This window comes from Nerophis ophidion, linkage group LG06 (genome assembly GCF_033978795.1).
Source record: "Nerophis ophidion isolate RoL-2023_Sa linkage group LG06, RoL_Noph_v1.0, whole genome shotgun sequence".
NCBI classification, from domain to species: domain Eukaryota; kingdom Metazoa; phylum Chordata; class Actinopteri; order Syngnathiformes; family Syngnathidae; genus Nerophis; species Nerophis ophidion.
In genome coordinates, this window is record NC_084616.1 from 10550918 (window position 1) to 10565329 (window position 14412).

Below are 14412 nucleotides of genomic sequence, written 5' to 3' on the forward strand. Positions count from 1 at the left end.
CAGGACTTTCCCATCTTTTGACACTGGAGCAACTTAAATCCGTCGATTGGTAAGTGTTTGTTTCGCATTAAATGTGGGTGGAAGGAAATGTAATATAGTTGCAAATGCATCTGCAGGTTATCCATACATCTCTGTGCCATGTCTGCTTTAGCACCGCCGGTAAATAGCATGTTAGCATTGATTAGCGTAGCATGTTAGCATCGATCAGCTGGCAGTCAACATCAACAAAACTCACCTTTGTGATTTCGTTGACTATGGTTGCAAATGCATCTGCAGGTTATCCATACATCTCTGTGCCATGTCTGCCTTGGCATCGCCGGTCAAATGTGGAGACACTCTTGCACATTCAATGGGGGTCTGGCGGCAGACACTTTGGCATCTTCGGGCCAGTGGTGCAACTTGAATCCCTCCCTGTTAGTGTTGTTACACCCTCCGACAACACACCGACGAGGCATGATGTCTCCAAGGTTCCAAAAAATTGTCCAAAAAACGGAAAATAACAGAGCTGAGACCCAGTGTTTGTAATGTGTTGAAAATGAAAATGGTGGGTGTGTTACCTCGGTGACGTCACATTCTGACGTCATCGCCTCCAGCTCGGTAAACAGAAAGGCGTTTAATTCGCCAAAATTCACCCATTTAGAGTTCGGAAATCGGTTCAAAAAATAGATGGTCTTTTTTCTGCACCATCAAGGTATATATTGACGCTTGCATAGGTTTGGTGATAATGTTCCCTTTTAAGGTATTTGTTTTAAAATAGTAATGGTAACAGGGCTAATTTTGCTCTCGATTACTGTGGTGTGAATTTTTGGAATATGGTAAAATTCCTATTGGTGACACAACTTAATTACCAACTTTTTCTTCCCAATCTCCGTTTACAAATTACAGATAACGAGGTGGCTCTCCGCACCCGAGAGGGTCACATCCTGACCTTTGACTTCAACAACAACCTGACCACCATCCTGCTGGACAACACCTCACTGGTGGGTGATTTTCATGGTTTGTACTCTGTGTAATAGCATGTTTATATATCCATCCATCCATTTTCTACCGCTTATTCCCTTTTGGGGTCGAGGGGGGGCGCTGGCGCCTATCTCAGCTACAATCGGGCGGAAGGCGGGGTACACCCTGGACAAGTCGCCACCTCATCGCAGGGCCAACACAGATAGACAGACAACATTCACACTCACATTCACACATGTATATATATATATATATATATATATATATATATATATATATATATATATATATATATATCAATCAATGTTTACTTATATAGTCCTAAATCACTAGTGTCTCAAAGGGCTGCACAAACCACTACGACATCCTCGGTAGGCCCACATAAGGGCAAGGAAAACTCACACCCATCGGTGACAATAATGACTATGAGAACCTTGGAGAGGAGGAAAGCAATGGATGTCGAGCGGGTCTAACATGATACTGTGAAAGTTCAATCCACAATGGATCCAACACAGTCGCGAGAGTCCAGTCCAAAGCGGATCCAACACAGCAGCGAGAGTCCCGTTCACAGCGGAGCCAGCAGGAAACCATCCCAAGCGGAGACGGATCAGCAGCGCAGAGATGTCCCCAGCCGATACACAGGCGAGCAGTACATGGCCACCGGATCGGACCGGACCCCCTCCACAAGGGAGAGTGGGACATAGAAGAAAAAGAAAAGAAACGGCAGATCAACTGGTCTATAAAGGGAGTCTATTTAAAGGCTAGAGTATACAAATGAGTTTTAAGGTGAGACTTAAATGCTTCTACTGAGGTGGCATCTCGAACTGTTACCGGGAGGGCATTCCAGAGTACATAGTATATGTATATATATATATGTATATATATATATATATATGTATATATATACATATATGTGTGTATATAATAATAATGGATTAGATTTATATCGCGCTTTTCTATTATTAGATACTCAAAGCGCTCTCAGAGAAGTGGGAACCCATCATTCATTCACACCTGGTGGTGGTAAGCTACATCGTATGTGTATATATATGCGTATATATATATATACATATATATATATATATATGGGGCAGTTTAGCTCGGTTGGTAGAGCGGCCGTGCCAGCAACTTGAGGGTTGCAGGTTCGAGTCCCGCTTCCGCCATCCTAGTCACTGCCGTTGTGTCCTTGGGCAAGACACTTTACCCACCTGCTCCCAGTGCCACCCACACTGGTTTAAATGTAACTTAGATATTGGGTTTCACTATGTAAAGCGCTTTGAGTCACTAGAGAAAAGCGCTATATAAATATAATTCATATATATATATATGATTGCCGTTTTGCACACTCTTGGCATTCTCTTGATAAGCTTCAAGAGGTAGTCACCTGAAATGGTTTTCACTTCACAGGTGTCATAGTTTTGATGCCTTCAGTAACAATCTACAGTCGTCATAGTCATAAAATAGTCATGAAAATAAAGGAAACGTATTAAATGAGAAGGTGTGTCCAAACATATATATATATATATATATATATCAAAGCAACGTTATCGTGGCCGCCCCTGCTTATTTCGGCAAGACAATGCCAAGCCACGTGTTACAGCAGCGTGGCTTCGTATTCAAAGGGTGCCGGTACTAGACTGGCCTGCCTGTAGTCCAAACCTGTCTCCCATTGAAAATATGAAGGCTAAAATATGAGGCAGGAGACAGCTGAACAACTTAAGCTGTACATCAAGCAAAAATGGGAATAATACCACCTGAAAAAGCTTCAAAAATGTGTCTCCTCAGTTCCCAAACATGCATTCAACTGAATATAAGTTGAAAAGGATTTGCAAATCATTGTATTCTCTTTTTATTTACCATTTACACGACGTGACAACTTCACTGCTTTTGGGATTTTTTTTTAAATTTAATACGTGCTGCAGGCCTCTAAAAAAAAATGGTCCCCGGGGCCACACTTTAAGAAGGTGTTGTCCCCTGCCTGGTGGGTGAAGCGGACACTTTGCTTCCACGCCAGGCTGCCGCCGTAACTCCACATCATTCAGGTGCTGGCGTGACACCCAGGAATTTCACGGCATACGATATTTTGGCGGAGCGAGCAGCTCATTTTCCAGCCGCTCTGTCGTTTTCAAAGAGAATTTTTATCGAGCGTACCACACACACACACACACACACACACACGAGCGCGGTATGTGGGTCAGTGCAAGCTGCTGTTGTCACGCTCAAGATGGAGTGTGTTGGGATTATGGCGAGCGCCAAGGTTTGCCCTAAAAACGACTACAAAGTGGGGAGCAGAGGGCGCTGCCATCATCATTCATACATCGAGCGCAGGCGTGATGTCTCCATCACAACACTAATGGACGAGACTGCACGCCTAATTAATGTCATTGCTACTGTTTGTCGACATGGCCGCGGTGGAAAAGATCGTTAACGCATCTGAGATGGCGACGTTTGGACGCAAAAAACACTTGAAGCCACGCCGCATAATTGTGGATGAAAAAAAAACAAACGTTCAGAAATACATATTTATTTAATATACCGTTGTGGAGATGGCGGCAAGGAGGCGGAGAACGCGGCTGAGCGACGCCACAATTTAGATCAGGTGTGTGGCTCGCACACCGGTAAACAATCTATGTATCTCCTCGCAGTGTATAAAAGGGGAGAAGGAGGAGGGATCGGGGCAGAAGGAGTTGGAGAGCCTGCAGCAACGGATGAGGAGCGAAAGCGAGAGAGAACAGCGCATTAAGTCTCACCTTAAAACTCATTTGTACACTCTAGCCTTTAAATAGACTCCCTTTTTAGACCAGTTGATCTGCCGTTTCTTTTCTTTTTCTTCTATGTCCCACTCTCCTTTGTGGAGGGGGTCCGGTCCGATCCGGTGGCCATGTACTGCTTGCCTGTGTATCGGCTGGGGACATCTCTGCGCTGCTGATCCGCCTCCGCTTGGGATGGTTTCCTGCTGGCTCCGCTGTGAACGGGACTCTCGCTGCTGTGTTGGATCCGCTTTGGACTGGACTCTCGCGACTGTGTTGGATCCATTATGGATTGAACTTTCACAGTATCATGTTAGACCCGCTCGACATCCATTGCTTTCCTCCTCTCCAAGGTTCTCATAGTCATCATTGTCACCGACGTCCCACTGGGTGTGAGTTTTCCTTGCCCTTATGTGGGCCTACCGAGGATGTCGTAGTGGTTTGTGCAGCCCTTTGAGACACTAGTGATTTAGGGCTATATAAGTAAACATTGATTGATTGATTGATAGAGACGACGACGCGGCCGGCTGAAAAGCGACCGAGGAGCGAGCGGCGGAGAAGGAGCCGAAAAGTGATCCGACTTGAAAACAAGCTTTATTTGAATAAAATAAAAGAGTCGAACCTGATCGACGATCATGTCCTTCCTGGGTGGTCAGTGGAACCCGCACGACGGCAGCAAGAGACTGTCACAACCGTATTTTCCGGACCATATGGCGATTTAAAGGCGCACTGCTGATCTTTTTTCATACAAAAGGCGCATTAAAGGAGTCATCCATCCATGCATCAATCAATCCATCTTCTTCCGCTTATCCGAGTTGGGGTTGTCATGGAAATTTCTTAAAGACGATCCTTTAGTGACAAATAGCTTGACAATGATTTATTAAAGTAACAGACAAATAATAACACGCTTTTCAAAGTGAGACCAAACCAGAACGACACATCCGTTCGTTCCAGCTTGTTCTAACTCCTTTAGAATTTCACATGACAATTATACATTCTCAGAAGTCCCACCCTCCATGCTCAGTACACCAGTGGAATGAATAACCAAAGTCCTGTGAAGGGGAGAGGATGTCGTTTGCCCAGAGGAGGGGGGTCACTCAGGAAAGGGGAACAATTTAGCTCTGTTGGGGGTCAAGGATAAATGACACATATGCCCAGGTCAACTAAAGTCCACATGTTACATCAAATACACAGGAGACAGAGCTTGATCAGATAGTAGATCTCTTGCTAAGTGTCACATTCCTGAGCCCAATAAACAACTTTTGGTACCCAGTTCAAAGAACATCATTTATTTAAACAAGTATAAGTAATTTTGCTATCACAGGGTCGCGGGAGCAGCAGCCTATGCAGGGAAGCCCAGACTTCCCTCTCCCCAGCCACTTCGTCCAGCTCCTCCCAGGAGGTTCCAACGTGTTCCCATGCAAGCCGGGAGACTTAGTCTTCCCAATGTGTCCTGGGTCTCCTCCTGCCGGTTGGACGTGCCCTAAACACCTCCCTAGGGAGGCGTTCGGGTGGTATCCTGATCCGATTCCCGAACCACCTCACCTGGCTCCTCTCCATTTGGAGGAGCAGCGGCTTTACTCTGAGTTCCCCCCGGATGGCAGAGCTTCTCACCCTATCTCTAAGGGAGAGACCCGCCACACGGGGGAGGAAACTCATTCCGATCTTGTCCTTTCGGTCATAAACCCAAAGCTCATGACCATAGGTGAGGATGGGAACGTAGATCGACCGGTAAATTGAGAGCTTTACCTTCCGGCTCAGCTCCTTCTTCACCACAACGGATCGATACAGCGTCCGCATTACTGAAGACGCCACCACCATCCACTCTTCCCCCACTCGTGAACAAGACTGCGAGGTACTTGAACTCCTCCACTTGGGGCAGGGTCTCCTCCCCAATCCGGAGACGGCGCTCCACCCTTTTCCGGGCGAGAACCATGGACTCGTACTTGGAGGTGCTGATTCTCATCCCAGTTGCTTTGAACCAATCCATGGAGAGCTGAAGATCCTGGCCAGATGAAGCCATCAGGACCACATCATCTGCAAAAAGCAGAGATCTAAACCTGCACTCACCAAACCGGATCCCCTCAACGCCCTGACTGCGCCTAAAATTCTGTCCATAAAAGTTATGAACATAATCGGTAACAAAGAGTCCAACCCTCACTGGAAACGTGTCCGACTTACTGCTGGCGATGCAGACCAAGCTCTGACACTGATCATACAGGGAGCGGACCGCCACAATCAGACAGTCCGATACCCCATACTCTCTGAGCACTCCCCACAGGACTTCCTGAGGGACACAGTCAAATGCCTTCTCCGAGTCCACAAAGCACACGTAGACTGGTTGGGCAAACTCCCATGCACCCTCAAGGACCCTGCCCAGAGTATAGAGCTGGTCCACAGTTCCACGACCGAAAGAAAAACCATACTGTTCCTCCAGAATCCGAGGTTTGACTATCCGGTGTAGCCTCCTCTCCAGTACACCTGAATAGACCTTACCAACCCTCACTGGAAACGTGTCCGACTTACTGCCGGCGATGCGGACCAAGCTCTGACACTGATTCACAGGGAGCAGACCGCCACAATCAGACAGTCCGATACCCCATACTCTCTGAGCATGGGGTTTCGGACTGTCCGAGCATGGGGATTGAACCAGGAACACTCAGGTTCCTGGTTCAATCCCCACCTTCTACCAACCTAGTCATGTCTGTTGTGTCCATGAGCGAGACACTTCACCCTTTCTCCTGATGGTTCACGGTTAGGGCCTTGAATGACGGCTCCTGCCATCAGTGTGTGAATGGGTGAATGTGGAAATAGTGTCAGGTACCTTGATGGTAGAAGTGACAGGTTCAAACACCGATGACATCTATTAATCAGACAAAAAGCGAGGAACCATGCGGAGACAGAGTTCAATTTAGCTCATGAGGAGAACGCATGGAGCTGGACACTTAGTCACAGTCTCGCCCTACGCTCTAAGTTCAGCTCCCGCGTCCCTCTATTTATTCAGGAGTTCCATAGTCAACATCACTGAGGCCGCCTCAAAAAGGAGTGGTCACATATATTATGCAAAGCAGGTCCAGTACCTACAACATGTGAAGGAATGTGCTGGGGTCTTGTGTTTTCCTTGTTTCTGCTTCGTCTGCATGTTGTCATCTTATGTTCGTCGAGGTCCTTGAAGTCCTTGGCTGTTAGCGGGCTAAAACAAAGATAACATCTGCGGCTGAGGCCACCCCTCAGACAAGAAGTTTTGTCCTTGCACAGATAGAAAACATGCAGCTTGAGCACAGAAGCTAATAACTATAGCAACAGACTTTAAGCATACTAAAGTTGGGTGATAATATATATACATGATTATTCTAACAACAAGGGTAAGGTTCAAACACCCATGAGATCTATTAATCAGACAAAAAGCAAGGAACCATGCAGAGACAGAGTTCAATTTAGCTCATGAGGAGAACGCATGGAGCTGGACACCTAGTCACAGTCTCGCCCTACGCTCTAAGGTTCAGCTCCCATGTCCCTCTATTTATTCAGGAGTTCCATAGTCAACATCACTGAGGCCGCCTCTAAAAGGAGTGGTCACATATATTAAGCAAAGCAGGTCCAGTACGCACAATATGTGAAGGAATGTGCTGGGGCGTTGTGATTTCCTTGTTTGTCATATTATTTTCATCGAGGTCCTTGAAGTCCTTGGCTGTTAACGGGCTAAAACAAAGATAACATCTGCGGCTGAGGCCACCCCTCAGACAAGAAGTTTTGTCCTTGCACAGATAGAAAGCATGCAGCTTGAGCACAGAAGCTAATAACTATAGCAACAGACTTTAAGCATACCAAAGTTGGGTGATAATATATATACATGATTATTCTAACAACAAGGGTCAGGTTCAAACACCGATGAGATCTATTAATCAGAAAAAAGCAAGGAACCATGCAGAGACAGAGTTCAATTTAGCTCATGAGGAGAACGCATGGAGCTGGACACTTAGTCAAAGTCTCGCCCTACGCTCTAAGGTTCAGCTCCCGTGTCCCTCTATTTATTCAGGAGTTCCATAGTCAACATCACTGAGGCCGCCTCTAAAAGGAGTGGTCACATATATTATGCAAAGCAGGTCCAGTACGCACAATATGTGAAGGAATGTGCTGGGGTCTTGTGATTTCCTTGTTTCTGCTTCGTCTGCATGTTGTCATCTTATCTTCGTCGAGGTCCTTGAAGTCCTTGGCTGTTAGCGGGCTAAAACAAAGATAACATCTGTGGCTGAGGCCACCCCTCAGACAAGAAGTTTTGTCCTTGCACAGATAGAAAGCATGCAGCTTGAGCACAGAAGCTAATAACTATAGCAACAGACTTTAAGCATACTAAAGTTGGGTGATAATATATATATCCATGATTATTCTAACAACAAGGGTCAGTTTCAAACACCGATGATATCTATTAATCAGACAAAAAGCAAGGAACCATGCAGAGACAGAGTTCAATTTAACTCATGAGGAGAACGCATGGAGCTGGACACTTAGTCACTGTCTCGCCCTACGCTCTAAGGTTCAGCTCCCGTGTTCCTCTATTTATTCAGGAGTTCCATAGTCACCATCACTGAGGCCGCCTCTAAAAGGAGTGATCACATATATTAAGCAAAGCAGGTCCAGTACGCACAATATGTGAAGGAATGTGCTGGGGCGTTGTGATTTCCTTCTTTGTCATATTATTTTCATCGAGGTCCTTGAAGTCCTTGGCTGTTAGCGGGCTAAAACAAAGATAACATCTGCGGCTGAGGCCACCCCTCAGACAAGAAGTTTTGTCCTTGCACAGATAGAAAGCATGCAGCTTGAGCACAGAAGCTAATAACTATAGCAACAGACTTTAAGCATACTAAAGTTGGGTGATAATATATATACATGATTATTCTAACAACAAGTGACAGGTTCAAGCACCGATGACATCTATTAATCAGACAAAAAGCAAGGAACCATGCAGAGACAGAGTTCAATTTAGCTCATGAGGAGAACGCATAGAGCTGGACACTTAGTCACAGTCTCGCCCTACGCTCTAAGGTTCAGCTCCCGCGTCCCTCTATTTATTCAGGAGTTCCATAGTCAACATCACTGAGGCCGCCTCTAAAAGGAGTGGTCACATATATTATGCAAAGCAGGTCCAGTACGCACAACATGTGAAGGAATGTGCTGGGACGTTGTGATTTCCTTGTTTGTCATATTATTTTCATCGAGGTCCTTGAAGTCCTTGGCTGTTAGCGGGCTAAAACAAAGATAACATCTGCGGCTGAGGCCACCCCTCAGACAAGACGTTTTGTCCTTGCACAGATAGAAAACATGCAGCTTGAGCACTGAAGCTAATAACTATAGCAACAGTCTTTAAGCATACTAAAGTTGGGTGATAATATATATACATGATTATTCTAACAACAAGGGTCAGGTTCAATCACCGATGACATCTATTAGACAAGACAAGAAGCTCATGAGGAGAGCACGTAATTTGTACGCCTTCTCCTTTATTTGTGAATTTCCTGATTACATTACATTACATTACGTAGCTGCTTCCAAGGGAAGGTGGTCATAAACTGCTCTTGCAGTCGGTCATAAACAGTTCAAAGAAAAGGTGCCTGGAGTGGTGTAAGGTCTCGTAGATCACGGGTCAGGACAAGATCTTGCTGTGGCTGTCAACAGATCAAAGAAACCGACTCCTCCGTGTCGCATCTCATCGCGCACAGTGGACTTTTAAAAGCCTTTTGCTTGATAACTTCTACTTAATGCAACACAGAAGTTGTGTTATTTTAACAAGCATAACCTATTTACCATTTTTGTCTTCCCCAGGAACTGAGCGCCACCAGATTCCAAGTGTGTGCGGACAAGAGCGCCGTGCTCCTGGCCTACGACATTCGAGCGGTAAGTTCACGTGATTTATTCGCCCAAATACGGCGAGTTGGCTGTTTAGCGCCGCAAACAATGGAAGCTCGCACGTGGACGCACCGCTCGATAAAAGCGAGGGCGAGCGAACCTGGGGTATCGCCACGGGAGCAGCTGAATATTTAAAGAGCGGGAGGATGAAAGAATAGAAGAGTGTCGAGGGGCGGCCGATAAAGGAGATGGAAAGATGGCGCGGCGTGAAACTGGCCAGTGGTTGATCATGAATTGACTCGCAGCGGATGTTTGCTTAAAAGACTCGCCCCGGCACTTTCCGCCGAGCCGTGATGTCACAGATGACAGACGGTCTTTTGCCTTTTTATTACAATCCGAGTCTCTCTTCGTTTCTTTCTGCTATTCTTTGGCACTCTGCGTCTGTGTGGGAACGAGTCGACTGTGCCCATCCATCATTGAAGTTAGCAGCGTTTCTGGGTGTTGTTGATAAATAGCTTTGGCTTTGCATAGTAGAGTTTTAACTTGCACTTACAGGTGTAGCGACCGACTGTAGTTACTGACAGTGGTTTTCTGAAGTGTTCCTGAGCCCATGTGGTAATGATATCCTTTACACACTGATGATGTTTTTTTGATGCAGTACCGCCTAAGGGATCGAAGGTACATAATATAATCGCTAAAGTGCTGTGATTTCTCCAGATTCTCTGGACATTTTGACGATATTACGGAGCGTAGATGGTGAAATCCCTAAATTTCTTGCAGTAGCTGCTTGAGAAATGTTGTTCTTAAACAATTTGCTCAGGTATTTGTTGACAAAGGGGTGACCCTCGCCCCGTCCTTGTTTGTTAACAACTGAACATTTCATGGAAGCTGCTTTTATAGCCAATCATGGCACCCACCTGTTCCCAATGAACATGTTCACCTGTGGGATGTTCCAAATAAGTGTTTGATGAGCATTCCTCAACTTTCTCAGTCTTTTTTGCCACTTGTGCCAGCTTTTTCGGAACATGTTGCTGGCATCAAATTCCAAATGAGCAAATATTTGCCCAAAAAAATAGTTTTCCAGTTTGCACATTAAATATCTTGTCTTTGCAGTCTATTCAATTGAATATAAGTTGAAAAGGATTTGCAAATCATTGTATTCTGGTTTTATTTAGCATTTACACAACGTGACAACTTAAGTGATTTAGGGCTTAGTAGCTCCTCGTTTGATGAATGCAAAATGAGCTGCCAGAGCAGACTTAAACTCGGTCCAGGGTGTTATGTTTAGCAGGATGGAGTTGACGACACAGACACCAGGGAGCAGCAAAGATCAATGATATATATATATATATATATATATATATATATATATAATAAAAAATACTAACTAATAACTAAACTAAGGAAATGGAGTGTGACTAAACCCAAGAGGGGTGTATGTGTGTTTGACCATGTGTGTAATTAATTGTTGTGTACTACCGGGATGTGTTGGGCGAGAGGAGGAACAAGGCGGTCACATGGGGCGGTCACATGGTCCAGGGCGAGAGAGAGGCGTCAGAGTCCGTGTACATGAGAGAGGGTCGAGTGCGGCGGTCAGAATCCAGAGGGGAACGACAGGAGATCCAACAGGTAAAACTCGGGAAAACACTGTGGGAGGACAACAAGGACATCAGACAAGGAGCGAAACCCAGAGAGCAAAGGAGAGCATAAAGCTTGTCGTCTTCCGGTACACAAATGAGAAACTAAGTTCCCGCGAGAATCCAAAGGTCCACTGGTCCTTATACCGCTCGCCTTCTACAGTTCCAGGTGTGCAGATTGCCGATCACCCACATGCCGGCAAGACTGTGGGGGATGGGCCAGCACGAGCAGGGGCGTGTCTCTACGCGCTGCCAGCGGAGATTCTGACAGACCAGCTGCCGGGGAAAAGCAAGTTCGAGCCCACGCCGTGACAAAGGTGTCTTCAACCTTTTTCCAGGACCCAAACTGAGGGTTAGATGGAGCATGGCTCCCCTACTTGCTCGCTTGTGTGCGCTAGCTTTCTGACTCTTATTTTGTTAGCGCAGGCAGCGCTCTTATTGTGAAGAGGGGAACTGTGTGGTCAGTTTTTAGGCTTTTTGACGGCCAAATTCGGCGCGAAATTATGTCGAAATAAAAAGTGTTTCTCGCCTTCCCGTCAGGTTCAAACACCAAATTATCTATTACACAAGACAAGAAGCAAGGAATGAAGCAGAGACAGAGTTGAATTTTGCTCATGAGGACATACGTATAGGTCTGCACACTCAGTTACAGTTTCCCCCGTACGTTCTAAGGTACAGCCCCGGTGCTCCTTATTTACCGAACTATCTATTCTATTACACAAGACAAGAAGCAAGGAATGAAACAGAGACAGAGTTGAATTTTGCTCATGAGGACATACGTATAGGTCTGCACACTCAGTTACAGTTTCCCCCCTACGCTCTAAGGTACAGCCCCACGTGCTCATTTATTTACCAAACTATCTATTCTATTACACAAGACAAGAAGCAAGGAATCAAGCAGAGACAGAGTTGAATTTTGCTCACGAGGAGAGACGCCTTGGGCTGCACACTCAGTTACAGTTTTTCCTACGCTCTAAGGTACAGCCCCAGGTGCTCCTTTATTTATTCGGGATGTCCCTAGTTAACTTTAGACACAATACATGATTATTCAGAATGGAAATGTGCTGAAGCAGGGTCCCAATTTTATAGTCTTTAGTATGACTCGGCCGGGGTTTGAACTCACGACCTACCGATTGTCGGCAAACTCCGTAGCTTGCTAGCTTGTGTGCGCTATCTTTCTGGCTCCTATTTTGTTAGCGCGGGCAGCGCTTTTATTGTGAAGACGAGAACTGTGTGGTCAGTTTTTAGGCTTTTTGATGGCGAAATTCAGCGCGAAATTCTGTCGAAATAAAAAGCGTTTCTCGCCTTCCTGTCAGGTTCTAACATCAAACTATCTATTACACAAGACAAGAAGCAAGGAATCAAGCAGAGACAGAGTTGAATTTTGCTCATGAGGAGAGACGTCTTGGGCTGCACACTCAGTTACAGTTTCCCCCTACGCTCTAAGGTACAGCCCCAAGTGCTCCCCTATTTATTCGGGAGGTCCCTAATTAACATCACTTTAGACACCATATGTGATTATTCAGAATGGAAATGTGCTCGCCCTGTCTCTGTCCTGTCTCTGTCCTGTCTCTGTCCTGTCTCTGTCCTGTCCGCGCCGAGGCTGTCAGCAGGCAGGGTTTGGAAAACAAACTTCTGACACGAGACAACTCGCAAAGCAAGATTCCCCGTTGTGTGGCTTTTTTTTTTTTTTTACAGATAGAAAAGCACAACTTCAGCACAATTGATAATAACTATAGCAACGGCCTTTAAGCATAAGAGTTGTGTGATAACTTGTACATAATTATTCTAACACTTCCTGTCGGTCGTTTTTTCTTAATAATGATCTGGTGACGTCTTGAAGATTGATGATCGCTCGTTTTTTTTGTTGTTTTTTTTTAACAAATATATTCAGCGGCCTAGTGGTTAGTGTCCGCCCTGAGATGGGTGGGTCGTGAGTTCAAACCCCGGCCGAGTCATACCAAAGACTATAAAAGTGGGACCCTGCTTGGCACTCAGCATCCAGGGTTGCAATTGGGGGTTAAATCGCCAAAAATGATTACCGGGCGCGGCCACCGCTGCTGCTCACTGCTCCCCTCACCTCCCAGGGGGTGGACAAGGGGATGGGTCAAATGCAGAGGACAAATTTCACCACACCTAGTGTGTGTGTGTGACAATCGTTGCTACTTTAACTTAACTTAATGACTAGCTGGCAATGGACTGACACACCCCTGGGTGTTGTTGACATGCTTTTCATGACAGTGGAAATGGAAAATGTGCTGAAACAAGCATCTTCCTGCCGCCTGGCTTCGAGGAGAGTTCGGGGATCCCTGTCCTCCTTGTGACCAGATCCCCCTCAAATCGATTTTATTCCCCCGCCGGCCGTAATGGAAAAGCAACAACACCCGTAAAGCTGTTCCATCTTCCCTGCCTTCCCCGCAACAATAATCTCTTTGATGGATTTTAAGCGGCCAAAATCCCATTTCCTCCAAGACAAACCACCTCATTGCTCGCCCTCGCCCCTCCGCCGCCACGGCAAACTGCATCAGTCGGCATAAATTGCCCCGAGATAGACAGGGGGGAAAGCGGTGGTGGGGGCGGGGCGAAGAAGGAGGAACAACACTGTCTGATACACTTTGGAGTAGTCAGTGTACAGCTTGTACGGCAGTATACATTTACAATCATTAGGGCGTAAAACTCTTTTTAATTACAGTGAATTATTTATGAATTTGCCTATTCATGTGTGTTGTTTACATACACTGTACAGGATCTAATTTCTCAGGACTTGACTTAAAATGCTAACTGTTAGCACGCTAACAATTAGCATTTTATCATGCTAACGTTGTTTTTGAATTTCGCAACCGCAAGCCTTAGAGTCATACAACTGGGCACTTGGCACATGCTCACTGTTAGCATGCTAACCATTTGCATGATAACTGTTAGCATGCTAACTGTTAGCATTTTATCATGCTAACATTTTTATCGAATTTTGCAACCGTACGCCTCAGTTTCATACAACCGGGCACTTGACGCCTTAGCATGTTATCATGCTAACATGTCCACCTTACATTGCAGCCGTACACCTCAGAGTCATACGACTAAGCACTTGACACATGCTAACTGTTAGCATGCCGACCTTAGCATGTTATCATGTTAACATTGTTATCGAATTTCGCAACCGTAGGCCTCAGAGTCATACAACCGGGCGCTTGGCACATGCTAACTGTTAGCATGCTAAC

General features: G+C 45.8%; 1 protein-coding gene across 2 annotated transcripts in view; it reads left to right on the plus strand.

The window, feature by feature from the left end:
* The window catches only part of LOC133554181 (inactive dipeptidyl peptidase 10), a 95590-nt gene that overhangs the window by 33065 nt on the left and 48113 nt on the right, over window positions 1-14412 (plus strand). For both annotated transcript variants that reach the window (XM_061902624.1, XM_061902626.1), the window contains exons 4-5: window positions 886-980; window positions 9534-9605. In XM_061902624.1, the coding sequence (XP_061758608.1) occupies window positions 886-980; window positions 9534-9605 (167 nt within the window). The remainder of the gene's footprint in view (window positions 1-885; window positions 981-9533; window positions 9606-14412) is intronic.